The 11,870-nt window shown below is 52.9% G+C and overlaps 6 protein-coding genes across 6 annotated transcripts; 2 read left to right on the top strand and 4 right to left on the bottom strand.

Moving 5' to 3' along the window:
* Nucleotides 1-32: 32 nt before the first annotated feature.
* On the top strand, nt 33-1,414 carry ASPZODRAFT_66198 (hypothetical protein; the record flags this gene model as incomplete). The annotated part of the gene is made up of 2 exons (XM_022729359.1): nt 33-98; nt 176-1,414. The coding sequence occupies 2 exons, from the start codon at nt 33-35 to the stop codon at nt 1,412-1,414; spliced, it is 1,305 nt and encodes a 434-aa protein (XP_022580992.1).
* A 490-nt stretch (nt 1,415-1,904) lies between these two features.
* ASPZODRAFT_1964515 (hypothetical protein) lies at nt 1,905-4,385 on the top strand. Its single transcript, XM_022727444.1, has 2 exons — nt 1,905-4,178; nt 4,229-4,385. The coding sequence occupies exons 1-2, from the start codon at nt 2,394-2,396 to the stop codon at nt 4,292-4,294; spliced, it is 1,851 nt and encodes a 616-aa protein (XP_022580991.1). The 5' UTR covers nt 1,905-2,393; the 3' UTR covers nt 4,295-4,385.
* Nucleotides 4,386-4,712: 327 nt separating this feature from the next.
* Nucleotides 4,713-5,693, bottom strand: ASPZODRAFT_132551 (hypothetical protein). Its single transcript, XM_022723049.1, has 6 exons — nt 5,514-5,693; nt 5,348-5,418; nt 5,216-5,276; nt 5,140-5,160; nt 5,035-5,076; nt 4,713-4,975 (listed from the first exon to the last, which is right to left on the bottom strand). Exons 1-6 carry the CDS (start codon nt 5,645-5,647, stop codon nt 4,936-4,938), a joined length of 369 nt encoding a protein of 122 aa, XP_022580990.1. The 5' UTR covers nt 5,648-5,693; the 3' UTR covers nt 4,713-4,935.
* A 778-nt stretch (nt 5,694-6,471) lies between these two features.
* On the bottom strand, nt 6,472-7,373 carry ASPZODRAFT_1963883 (hypothetical protein). Its single transcript, XM_022727442.1, has 2 exons — nt 6,540-7,373; nt 6,472-6,494 (listed from the first exon to the last, which is right to left on the bottom strand). The coding sequence occupies exon 1, from the start codon at nt 7,243-7,245 to the stop codon at nt 6,715-6,717; it is 531 nt and encodes a 176-aa protein (XP_022580989.1). The 5' UTR covers nt 7,246-7,373; the 3' UTR covers nt 6,472-6,494; nt 6,540-6,714.
* ASPZODRAFT_166724 (hypothetical protein) lies at nt 7,317-8,587 on the bottom strand (the record flags this gene model as incomplete). The annotated part of the gene is made up of 3 exons (XM_022726777.1): nt 8,227-8,587; nt 7,614-8,150; nt 7,317-7,574 (listed from the first exon to the last, which is right to left on the bottom strand). Exons 1-3 carry the CDS (start codon nt 8,383-8,385, stop codon nt 7,317-7,319), a joined length of 954 nt encoding a protein of 317 aa, XP_022580988.1. The 5' UTR covers nt 8,386-8,587.
* Nucleotides 8,588-8,736: 149 nt separating this feature from the next.
* On the bottom strand, nt 8,737-11,061 carry ASPZODRAFT_66184 (hypothetical protein; the record flags this gene model as incomplete). Its single annotated transcript, XM_022729356.1, has 3 exons — nt 8,737-10,293; nt 10,369-10,794; nt 10,855-11,061. The coding sequence occupies 3 exons, from the start codon at nt 11,059-11,061 to the stop codon at nt 8,737-8,739; spliced, it is 2,190 nt and encodes a 729-aa protein (XP_022580987.1).
* Nucleotides 11,062-11,870: the final 809 nt, after the last annotated feature.

Below are 11,870 nucleotides of genomic sequence, written 5' to 3'. Positions count from 1 at the left end.
TTCCACTCCCTGGGCGTCTAAATTGCGGTATTATGGCTTCTGCAGGCGGTCGAAGATGGCAGCAGTTCGTGCAAGAGCTGGTGATGATCGCTGGCACGGTAGGCGTCTAAACATGACACCATTCAACCAACAGAAGTTGTGTGTGTTCTTTACTGACTGAGAGATACTTTTCTAGTCTGCTTCCGCATACTTTTTGATCCGATACCTTCTCTCGCGCCTAGACTTTGACCCCGAGAGCCAAAAGAAAGAGGAACAACGACGGAAATCGGCGGCCATTCTGCGCAGACTGGACGGAGGCGATGACTCCGACAGCGAGAATCCCCGACGGGGAGGCTCCCGACGGGGGCGCCGGCAGAATAAAGGTGAGCTGGTTCTGAACCAGTATGAACAGGCGGTCGCGATGGATGTGGTCACTCCGGAAGACATCGCGGTCTCCTTTGAGGACATTGGGGGGTTGGACGAGATTATCGAGGAGCTGAAGGAGTCTGTCATCTATCCGCTCACTATGCCACACCTATATTCGTCGTCCTCGTCACTGCTCAACGCACCGTCCGGTGTGCTGCTGTATGGGCCTCCCGGTTGCGGGAAGACGATGCTGGCCAAAGCGCTTGCCCACGAGAGCGGTGCCTGCTTCATCAACTTACACATCTCGACCCTGACGGAGAAATGGTATGGTGATTCGAACAAGCTGGTCAACGCGGTGTTCTCGCTGGCACGCAAGCTGCAGCCGTCAATTGTATTCATCGACGAGATCGACGCAGTGCTTGGTACCCGCCGCAGCGGCGAGCACGAGGCCAGCGGAATGGTCAAAGCGGAGTTTATGACGCACTGGGACGGTCTGACATCAGCAAATTCGCTAGGCGAACCCCAGCGTATTGTGGTTCTCGGCGCCACGAACCGCATCCAGGACATTGACGAAGCCATACTCCGCCGCATGCCGAAGAAGTTCCCCGTCACCCTCCCGCCCGCGGCCCAGCGGCTGCGCATTCTCAGCCTGATCCTCAAAGACACCAAGGTGGACCGCGACCAGTTCGACGTCGACTTCCTCGTCAAGGCTATGGCTGGCATGTCCGGCAGCGACATCAAGGAAGCCTGCCGCGACGCGGCGATGATCCCGGTCCGCGAACTGATCCGCAAGAAGAAAGCCGACGGTCAGCAGATGACGTCGGTTGACCCCAAGGACGTCCGTGGCCTTCGAACAGATGATTTCTTTACCCGCGCGGGTGGACCGAAAATCATCGCTCCTATGGCGGCGACGACGACGACGACGACGGCTACGACAACAACAACCACCCCGGCCTCAACGCAACCGAGTAAGCCCAGCTCCGAGAAGGAATGGCATACAGAGTCAGAAGGCAACTCTGACGACGCAGAGCCACGGCCCTCTGCTTCCTTCGTCGAGCCCCCCGAGTAACTTTTTTTTTTCTTCTTCTTCACAACCAGATACGACAGGGCGGCGTTTTTTCTTTGCTTTCCTTGCTCTTATATTATGTGGATATGCGGCCATTTCTTGTGGATATCCTTCTCTGCTCTTGCTCTCTCCATGTGACGTGATCTTTGTGACTATAAGTCGGTCTCAGGAACTTGCTTATCTATGCCAGTAGATTTCTGGAAGCTGTGCCTTCTGCCTGTTAGAATAATATTTGATCGCGAGGTTCCAGTTTTGGTGGTATACGTTTGCTGGGCGACGTGGCCATTATACCAGTTTATAGCTTCACCACAATAAATAGATACCATAACCCACCCGGCTTCCAAGTCTGAAGTCTTTTAAATAATCAAGATACCATTCCCTCCCTCTGATTTAATCATTTGGGCCATTGGTCGCACCAGAGCTGTATCGGCGTTGTACCGCCTGTGACCGAGGACGGCCAGGCGGCGAGTTTCAGACTGAGCAAGAGCCAAAGCTTGTTGTATATTTGTCCTTGAAATGGGCGTGTCTCTCAACTTATCATCGCAACCTCCGCTCACTAAATACCATTGAAAAAAACCCTAGACTGGTTGATTATTGACCCTCCTCCTCCTCCGTCCGTTTGCTGTGGGTTTATCGTCCGGTTCCGCTTCCCGCCTCCCAGCCGCCAACCTTGAAGCTTCCCTTGCAACCGACTCTCACCACGCCACGCCCACACCACCACCTGCTCTGCCACTTGAACCGACTGACTTTCTATCTGTGACTACGTCTCCTTCCATATTCCTTTCTTGAGCGTGGGCTTTTACAGGATCCTCGTCGAATGCGACCGCGGGGGGGCTAGATGACGCATGGTCTCGCCTAGGACGACCCTCCTCCGATGGCCATCGCAGGCAGCTCTTTCTCGCTGGTGATGGGACGCTGAAGACCCTGTCTCCGCACTCAAACGAACCAGAAGCAGATATCCAGTCCATCTGTGCCGCCAGGAATGAGTTCCACGGGCGCCCTGGGCGATAGTCTTCGTACCAGCGCGGCCGCCAGCTCCAGTGCGACGACAAGCAGGAGGTCGGCCTCCACCGTCCGGCCACGCACCCGCCGTCTCATCTCCTTCAATGACGATGACGACAACGACAACAATCCGTACTGTAGCGATGGCTACCAGTCTCCGGCATCGGGGCTCTCAACCACGCTTGCTGCCTCGGAATTAACCCCGCCACGGTCGCGCGGTGCGACCCCGTTGCCCTATACCTCACGGGGAGCGTCCCCGATGCCGATGCGACACCCGTCCCGGGCGACAGAGGTCTGCAGCCAAAGTGGCAGTGAGGGCTGGGATGATAATGTCAGGGTGCCTTCTTTGGGAAGAGCCGGGATTGCCGGCGGAGATCGGGCCAAGCTCGCCGCCGGCCAGTCTCGGCCAACGATGAACCTGTTCGACGCCTCATGGTCGTCGCTTCAGAGTCTCGCTTCGTCCGTGCTGGGAAGCGATGTTGGAGGCACATCGACGAATGGCGACGCAATGTCACATCGGCGGCGGAAGCCGTTGCGTTCAGACAACCACATGACAAGTACGCCGAAGCAGTGGTCGACGTCTCCATCGACCTGGGGTCCGACGGGCCTGACATCGGCCGAGATCGGCGCCGGCACCAGGGAGGAAAGACAGGCGTTGGTTCAAGCCAAGAAGAGGGAAGCGCTGCTCCTGGCCGATACGGGGTTGACTTCCACGCTGAAACGGGGGCATAAGCGACGGGACTCGACGGAGCAGCCTGATCAAGCGGTCGTCGACCCGGGCCAAGACGGGGAAACCTTGGTCTACGTACATCGAGTTCATCCGACGGACAGCATCACCGGCGTCACTATCAAGTACGGATGCCAGGCTGCGATCTTCAGGAAATCGAATGGGTTTTGGCCGAGTGACAGTATTCAGAGTCGAAAGACCGTGCTTCTACCGGTGGACGCCTGCAGCGTCAAGGGACGACCCATCCGCTCGACGCCGGCAGACCTTCTGACACACGACTCGTCTGGATATATGAATGGGAGCTCGATCGCACCCGGGTCTACAGCCGATACGACACTCTCAACGACCACGACTGAAAGCGAAGCAGACCGCACCTGGAAGCATGAATCGTGGGTGCAGATCGACGGCTTCCCAGCCGCAGTGGAGATCGGGCGAGTGCCGCGGATGACATTGGGGTTTTTCCCACGAACTCGACGGAAATCATTCGTCTACAGTGATTCCGAGGCATCCCTGACTCCCTTGCGCGAAAGACCAGAATCCCCGGCACCTCCACCGTCTCTTCCTCGAAACAACCTGCCGACCGGCGTGTTGACATCCACAAAACCCAGCCCTGGCATCCGCCATCAACGCCAGCGCAGTAACTTCCAACTCACTGGCCCCGGTGTCGGTACTCTGGACCGTACTGCCATCGCACCCGGCCCGGCTCCGGACGGACTGAACAACTTCTTTGCCCAACACCTGCCCACGTTCGGAGCGCCACCGCCGCCAAACCAGAGCCGCACCTCCTCCGACTCGACGTCAACCGTCCTGTCCCACACCACCACTACCAGTCTCGATAATCTCGGCGGCGTTCTCGAGGGTTGGGTCCGAAATATCGCCACGAAAGCTAAAGCGGGACTCAACGACCTGCAGTCGGGTGTGGGCGATTTGATCGAAATGGACGATGCACCACCACCTCCTCCTACTTCTCCTCCCCCTCCTCCTTTAGACGCGCAGCGGCAACCGATTCAAACGGCCGCCCGCTTCCACTCCAACCAGGCCACGACACTCCGAGGACGGTTTCCCAGTCCTTCCACATCTTCGACGAGCAGGACTCGTTCGTAACGAACATGAATGGCGCGGCAGAGAAAATTTCCAGAACGACCGGTTCTTGAGCCTGCCTACCTGCTGCTTACCAGTACATAATACATGTGCATTTCGTTGTCTACATGTCATTTCGACAGCGTTGCATTGTACTGCCTTACTACCCAATGGTCTGGTTTATGTCCAGGTCTCGTCTCAGGATATATCTCCTCCATTCTATGCTCGGCATATATCCTGGCCTAGTCCTCTTGATATGATGGTTACATTTGCTTTGGTTATATCACATTGCTTTCTTTTGTTCTGTATCTCTTCACTACAATCTTGTTTTTATGAGCGACTTAGAGCAGAAATACATACCCTAGTATCTATATACCAGTTGGTTTTACAATTTACCACTGAGGAAACTATTACTGATTGTCCTGGTACTGAACTCATCAGACGTCAATCATTAGCATTATGATAGCTCGGCTGCACTGATAACCGCCTCTCCCAAAAAGAAAGCAATCTCTTTTCTCTTCCGAGTGCAAGTCATAAAAAAAAGCAAATAGAAGGCTCATTTTTCTCCTTCTCCTCGTCCAGATATCTTTATATATCGTGCCATTATTCCAATCAGAACCCATGGTTTTTTTGAGTATTATTGTGCCGTCCAATTCTCGAAATCAAATCGACTATCGTCTTCATCCTTTTTCAGGCTTTCTTCTTTCGAAAACATTTATGCCTTCTTGCCGTTGATGCTGAGAAGCTCAACCTCGCTGGATGGGAATCAGCATGCCTATCGACATAACAGTAGTATTTGATAGGGAGCACTTACAAGACGAGGGTGGAATTGGCGGGGATCAGACCGGGGAAGCCCCTGTTGAACAATATTAGCTCCAACCTATCCTAGGAAAAAATAAAGGGGATCTGTTTCTCATACTGGGAACCGTAGCCAAAGTCACTGTTCCTATTAGCATATACCTCATGAAGAAAAAAAAAAGGCGCGATCAACGTACGGGGAAATTGTCAGGATGGCCTTCTCGCCGAGGCTCATCTGCGGCACACCCTCGTCCCATCCTGTTCAATCACATATCAGATAACCCTTCTTTCCCTCAGATTTATATTCTGTGGAACGTCTTAAAGCGTACCCTTGATAACACGGCCGACACCGATCTTGGTCGCGAAGGGGCCGCGGCCGGGCTTCTTGGAGCTATCGAACCTGGAGATTCAAAGTTAGTTGGTTTATTATAGATAAATATAGCAATTATAAGGTCTAATTATGCTCATAACAGAAGAATAAGAGAAGAAACTCACTGCTTTCCCATGTAGTTCTTGCCCGCAGCACTGGCGTCGTAGAGGCAGCCGGTGTAGTGCATGGTGACGTTGTCGTTGGCCTGGGGATAGTCGACCCCGTTGCCGTTGAAGAGAGTGGTCTTTTCAACGCCCATTTTGATGAGTAAGTTTAATGAAAGATGGGTGCAGTGGTTGTTGTTGGAGATAATAGGAAAGGGGAGGGAAGGAAAAGAGTGATGGAATGAAGTCGAAAAGAATCGAGGGGCAAAAACTGAATGGGTCCGGGAAGGTGGGGGGTGAAACGGGAGGATAAGGCAGAGCTGGCGATGATGCTTTCTTATACTCTTCTTAGTCTTACTCCTACAGAGTCGTATGCTTATTATTACAATTACTACAAAGGTGAGATCATGAAACAAAAACTCTACTCTCAATCCCGACCCCGACGACACACATGGGTCTGGACTACGACTTCCCCCCCCCCTGCTCCACGCAGCTCCAGGGATGACGATAGCAGAGAAAAAACCGACAAGTTTCAGCTATAGAACTCGCAAGGCAAGCTTATACAGGTCTTGTTGGTTGGGCGGCTCACGGATCGCCACCAGCATAGCGTATGTATGGAGTAGTAGTGTAGTAGTGGGCTATGGAAAGCTCCACGGTGAAACGCAGCAGCTGAAGATCGAAACGACAAGACGAGAGGGGAGAGGGGTACTGCGTAACTCCATACCGCAAGCCAACTGCTGGCCCTGGTCCATCCGCAGTAGAGGACAGGAAAGCCACTCATCCGCCGGTTCTCGCGGAAGCCGGGAACTCTGCAAGTCGATCGTCTAGATCTAGTCCGGCGCGACAGCTAGAGTGCTCGAACGGTAAGGCCGCTTCCGCTGCAGCATGGACCTAGCCAGAGGGTGAATATCCTATGATAATCCATGTTCCGGCCATAAAATCCCGTTGGTATCGAGTACGGAGGATAGTCTTTGCCGACAGATGATTGATTGATTGCGTTGCCTGGGGCTTATCAGTCGAGAAGCTATCGCCACTCTGGACACGCACCTCTATAATTACTTAGTTATCCCGGACGTGAGTTCAGCTGGGGTGTGTACGGAGTACTTTGTAAAACTGACGCTTTTGGAATATCTTCGCGATTTGCTAGTCGTCTTCTAGTCGAACTTAAGAACGCGCTTGCAAAGGTTCCCCTTCCGGTTCTTGCCGACGTCTAGGAACAGCTTCACAGACACTCGCTCTCAGTGGCGGGGTCTGTCGCGACCAGACAAGCATTAGTGGTCATTGATGGGTTGAACTCATCCCACATGTGCCTTGCCCGAGCTAGAAAACATCCCGTTTTTTTACGTGGGAATTGGCTAGAAACGCTGGTTTGTTTGTTTGCTGATAGTGCAGGTCGACTCGTCACAGAAACAAGGTGAAACTGTTGCAACGATCCCTCAGGTGCGTCGGATATAATTCTCCAATTAGTCGCACGGGTCTTCTCGGTGGCGTAGTTGCATATGCAGTGCTTCCAAGAGTGTCGGAGTCGATCGAGATCTCGATCGTCAAGGTACAGAGTACAGAGTACGGAGTACCTACGCTGTGTTCTCGATTTCAATCCCGACCGCTTCGTGTTCTGGGGGAGGGGAAACAGGTGGCTTTCCATATCCGGGGAATGCCTCAGACACCTGTCCGATAACGGTTTTGTTTCATTACTCCGTATTTCTTCCTGGTAGAGCCGCGCTTGGGTAGACAAGAGATTCGCTGCATTCATATCACTTCGTACGGGAGTCCGTCTACTGCACACAAATTGCGCCCAGTCTTCAATCCCAGGCCAGGGTCTCTTCAGGCAGACGCAGTGAAAAAGGCCATTTTCCGCAGCTCTTCGACAGAGGTCGAGCAGATTTCCGTCCGGGGAAATCGAGAATCAATAACTGCCGACTGGGAGGTTGCATCTGCCAGCTGCAAGTGATGCAGCGTCTTGATGCCCACCGTGTCCAGAAAATCGACGACACGGTGGAAGTTCAGCCCTACCTGGTCCACTCCGTGGCTATCATCAGACAAACAAAAACGGCCTCCTCGAGCAAGGATTTCCTTTCGAACCTGTCAGAAGGGAAAGAAAGAGAGAGATCGGCTGTTTACCTTGCAAATTTCCGCCTTCGGATACGGCTCGCTCATCCCCTTGCGCAGCGCCGCAGAGTTGAGCTCGACAAGGCCGCCGTATTGAACGATGTAGTCAACATTGCGGCAAATCTTCTGCCACACGCCGGGCCACAGGGTAAAGCTGCGTTCGGGGTCGTCGCTCTTCAAGCGGATGAGATCGAGGTGCCCGACAACCAAGGGCCGGAGCTTCTGTAGCATGTCCAGCTGGTTGTCGAAGTAGTCTTCGAACAGGCGCTCGTCGGTGCCGCCTGCGATCTCCCGCGCCTTGAGATACATCTCACGGTCGTAGTCGATCGGGACGGTGTGCACATGGTGCACCGAGCCGACGAAAAACTCAAACGGCAGACGCGCCAGCGACGCCTGGATCAGCGCCAGCGACTCCGGGCGGATCCAGTCGATCTCGAACCCGATCAGGATCCGGATCCGGTCCGCATACTTGTCTCGTAGCCTCGACGCCTCGGCGAAGAACGCAGCCTCGTTTGCAACCAGGCCGGCTTCTGTATCTCCGCCTTCAATCTGAAGGAGAAAGCACCAAGGTTAGGTTACCTGGACAACTGGGCATTTCGCCAACCTCAACACCACTAGCACATACCTCTTCCGGATAGAAATCTTGCTCGTGCCGCGGCATGTGCTCCGTCAGACAGAAGAGCTGCATCTTCTTCGCGATTGCGGTCTCGATCACTTCTTCGAGCGAGTTCTTGGCGTGGCCGGGGCAGAACTGGCCCGAATGGCTGTGGTGTGTGAAGGGCATTCTGGCTGTGTGTCTGAGAGAGAGAAAGAGAGAGATAAGAGGGAGACGGCCTAAGCCAGCCTATGTGCTTCTATATGCTGTATATCAAAGTATGTACAGGGTCGGTCGGGTAAGGAAAGAAGGAAGTCAAGTCTGTTTTGGTGGGATGTCGAGATCACGGGAATGATACTGGATGCCTAATATATAAGGCATTCACTTCACTAACCTCAAAAGTACTAGTGCAGGGACTAACTGTATGTGGAAGTATATCTCGGCATGTCCTATTCAATTGCATGGAAGTAATTACTCATCGAATATAGAAAGATAGAGAATTCAAATTAGGTTAGGCACTAGTAAATTAATTATGATACACTACGCAGCAATCTGATCTGCTAAGCCATCAAGCTCCCGCTTCCAATTCCTGTGTCGAGAAACATGCCAGATAAACTGTTCGGGGAACCCCTTGGAGTTCGCATCGACATGATCCGCCTGGAAGGACGCAGGGTTGGACCGTGCAGTGATGACCCCGTAGCTTTCAGTAGTTGTATGGTCGGTGGATGCATCGGCGACTTTGACCTCACCCAGATTGATCTGTTGCCGGATGAGATCGACGGCTCCCCCGAGACCTGCGATGGGTTTCAGGTGGGCAAAGGACTCGGTGATCCAGTATTTGGCGACGCCGTTCTTGCTGAGAGCCGCGATGTGGTTACCGCCGGGGATGAAGGTCGCGTCGAACATCGTGGAACGCATGCCCGGGAAGTGGTGGTCGGGTGTGACTTTCTCTCCCGACTCGGCTTCCACGGGCTGCCGATGCGGGCCGATGGTGAAGACAAAGGCGCCGTGTTCCTCCAGGACAGACTTCATGCCCGAGTAGGCGGCGTAGTCGAAGCCATTGCCGATGAGAAACGCGATCCGACGGGTGGCAATGATGGGCTTGTCTGAGAGGAAGTCGAACTGGCTGAGTCCCTTGGCCTTGTGGCCTTTATTCTCCTTCAAGGCCTTGGTGGGCGTGTCGCCTCCGACATTCTTCGCCACAGTCTGTGCCAGGCCAAGGTCAATGACCGCCAGACGCTCCGACATGCGCTTGTAGACAAGTTCGTCGTCGCAGTGGTCCAGTTCAAACGAGTACGCCTTGGCCACGTGGAGTTTCTCAATGTTGGAAAGAGAATTGTAGAACATCTGCGCCTGGTTGAAGTGTTCTTTGAACTTCTCCGAGAAATAGCGGCCCTTGACTCCCTGATGCTGCTTCTCGGGATAGCTGGCAAAGCCCCCCTGGGCGACAGATGACGGAGGGTTCGCCTCGAACCGGTTGGGCCAGTAGTTTACAGTCCCTTTGGTGATCCGATGTCTCATCGCACCGTCCCGGTTCATGTTCATGAATGGACACACCGGTCTGTTAATCGGGAGCTCTTGCCAGTTCACGCCCAACCGAGAGAGCTGGGTGTCAAAGTAGGAGAAATTGCGGCCCTGGAGGAGAGGGTCGTCGGAAAAGTCGATTCCGGGGACAATATGACTGGTGCAGAATGCCACCTGCTCCGTCTGCGGGAAGAACTCATCCACATTGCGGTTTAGCTCCAGTTCGCCAATGTATCGGATGGGAACCAGCTCTTCGGGCCAGACCTTGGTGGCATCAAGAATATCGAATTCAAAGTCATGTTGTTTCTCCTCGGGAATCAATTGCAGACCAAACTTCCACTTGGGAAAATGGCCCTTGTCGATCGCATCCATCAAGTCCTTCCGGTGGAAATCGGGGTCTTGACCGGCAATTTTCAAGGCTTCATCCCAGACAAGAGAGTGGACGCCGAGCTCCGGGGTGAAGATGAATTTGACAAAATGACGCTTGCCCTGGGCGTTGATCAGGGAGAAAGTGTTGACCCCAAATCCTTGCATCATCCGATAGGAACGAGGGATTGCACGGTCAGACATAGCCTATACAGTCAAGTTAGCTTCTTTTCTGTTGATACAACGAAAAGCGTATAGAATTTGCAAGCATCATCTACATACCCATTGATACATGTGTGTTGTTTCCGTGTGCATGTACTCAAAATCCCAGAAATTATTATGCGCGCTCTGGCCCTGTGGGATTTCATTATGCGGCTCAGGTTTGACAGCATGCACGAAATCGGGGAATTTCATGGCGTCCTGGATGAAGAAGACCGGAATGTTGTTTCCCACGATATCCCAGTTACCCTCGGAGGTGTACATCTTGACGGCGAAACCCCGTACATCTCGCACGGTGTCCGCGCTGCCCTTGCTGCCCTGCACCGTTGAGAATCGAAGAAACACTGGAGTTGTACGCGAGGTGTCTGTGAGAACGCCGGCTGTGGTGACATCTTCTGCGCTCTCGAAGAGCTTGAAAGAACCAAAAGCGCCGGTTCCGCGGGCATGTACTACTCGCTCAGGGATGCGTTCGTGGTCAAACCGCATAATCTAGTCATATTGGTGGTTAGAAGAGAAAAGAAATTCTTAAAAGCAAAAAAGATAAAGCACCTTTTCACGGGCAATCTGGTCTTCCAACAAGCTCGGTCCATTGTGATGGTCGTTGACAACTCGAAGCCAGTGGTCGGGGTCTGAGATCTTGATACCATAGTCGGTGGTCATATGCTGGTCCTTGGAAAGCTCAACCGTGTCTTTCTTGAGGTCGGCGAGTTTGCCGTCTGCCGACCTGGTATTATCACTTTTCAGTAGAGAGGTCATCGCTCAAGGTGTTGTGTAGGAGACCTGTCATATATCGTAGTGTCTGAGAGAGCAAATGCAATCTAGATAACATTCACCGGTCCTTTTTATTATTCCCTCTCATCCTGGTTGTTTTCAGAAAGTCCTGTCTTCTGTCCGACGTCGCCATGATGTCAGAGGGGGTTGACGGGTAGAAGAGGGAGGCAGCTTTCAGGAGCTCTCGAAGAAAAGAACCCATCAGGCAAAGAAGACTGTCAACCCTTGCTGAAACCTGAAATCGATCAAATCAGCAGGCTGTTATTGGGTGGAGAAGAAGCGAAGAGGGCAGGCAACCTTCAAGGTTCAGGATCATCAGGCTTTCCTTACTCCACCATGACGTTCGGGATGAGTAATACAAATGATGGCAACCGATCAGTGACCATAGCAAGCATTGTTTAAGCTCTGATTCTGGCTGTTTCCAATGGAAAAGAGTCAAGCTTTAGAGTTGAGGAAGTCCACGGGCCAGGGACACTGCGAAGCAAATGAGCTCGTCGTTTCGATAGGCATCCTGTTTATGGGGAGTCTAGTGTCTGATGAACAGCCGACATGTTTACATATATCTTTCATTCGACTTACCACGTCCTTTCGATGATCAACAGGTTTCAGACTCCATGGTTGTGTAAAGAAGAAGAAGAAGAAGAGAAAAAGCGGTGGGAGATTTGCGGTCGCTGTCAGGTGCCATGTCCAGATTCGGCATGCCGTTGAGTCAGTCTAGTTCACCTTTGGATTAGCTCAAGCCCTGCAGAGGTATTTTCAAGGATTGTCACAGTCAATTGATCTGTGTCTTCTCG

The sequence above is a fragment of the Penicilliopsis zonata genome (assembly GCF_001890105.1).
Source record: "Penicilliopsis zonata CBS 506.65 unplaced genomic scaffold ASPZOscaffold_7, whole genome shotgun sequence".
In the NCBI taxonomy this organism is placed as follows: Eukaryota; Fungi; Ascomycota; class Eurotiomycetes; order Eurotiales; family Aspergillaceae; genus Penicilliopsis; species Penicilliopsis zonata.
The sequence above is the reverse complement of the archived record's forward strand: the minus strand, read 5'-3'. Positions and strand labels throughout refer to the sequence as shown.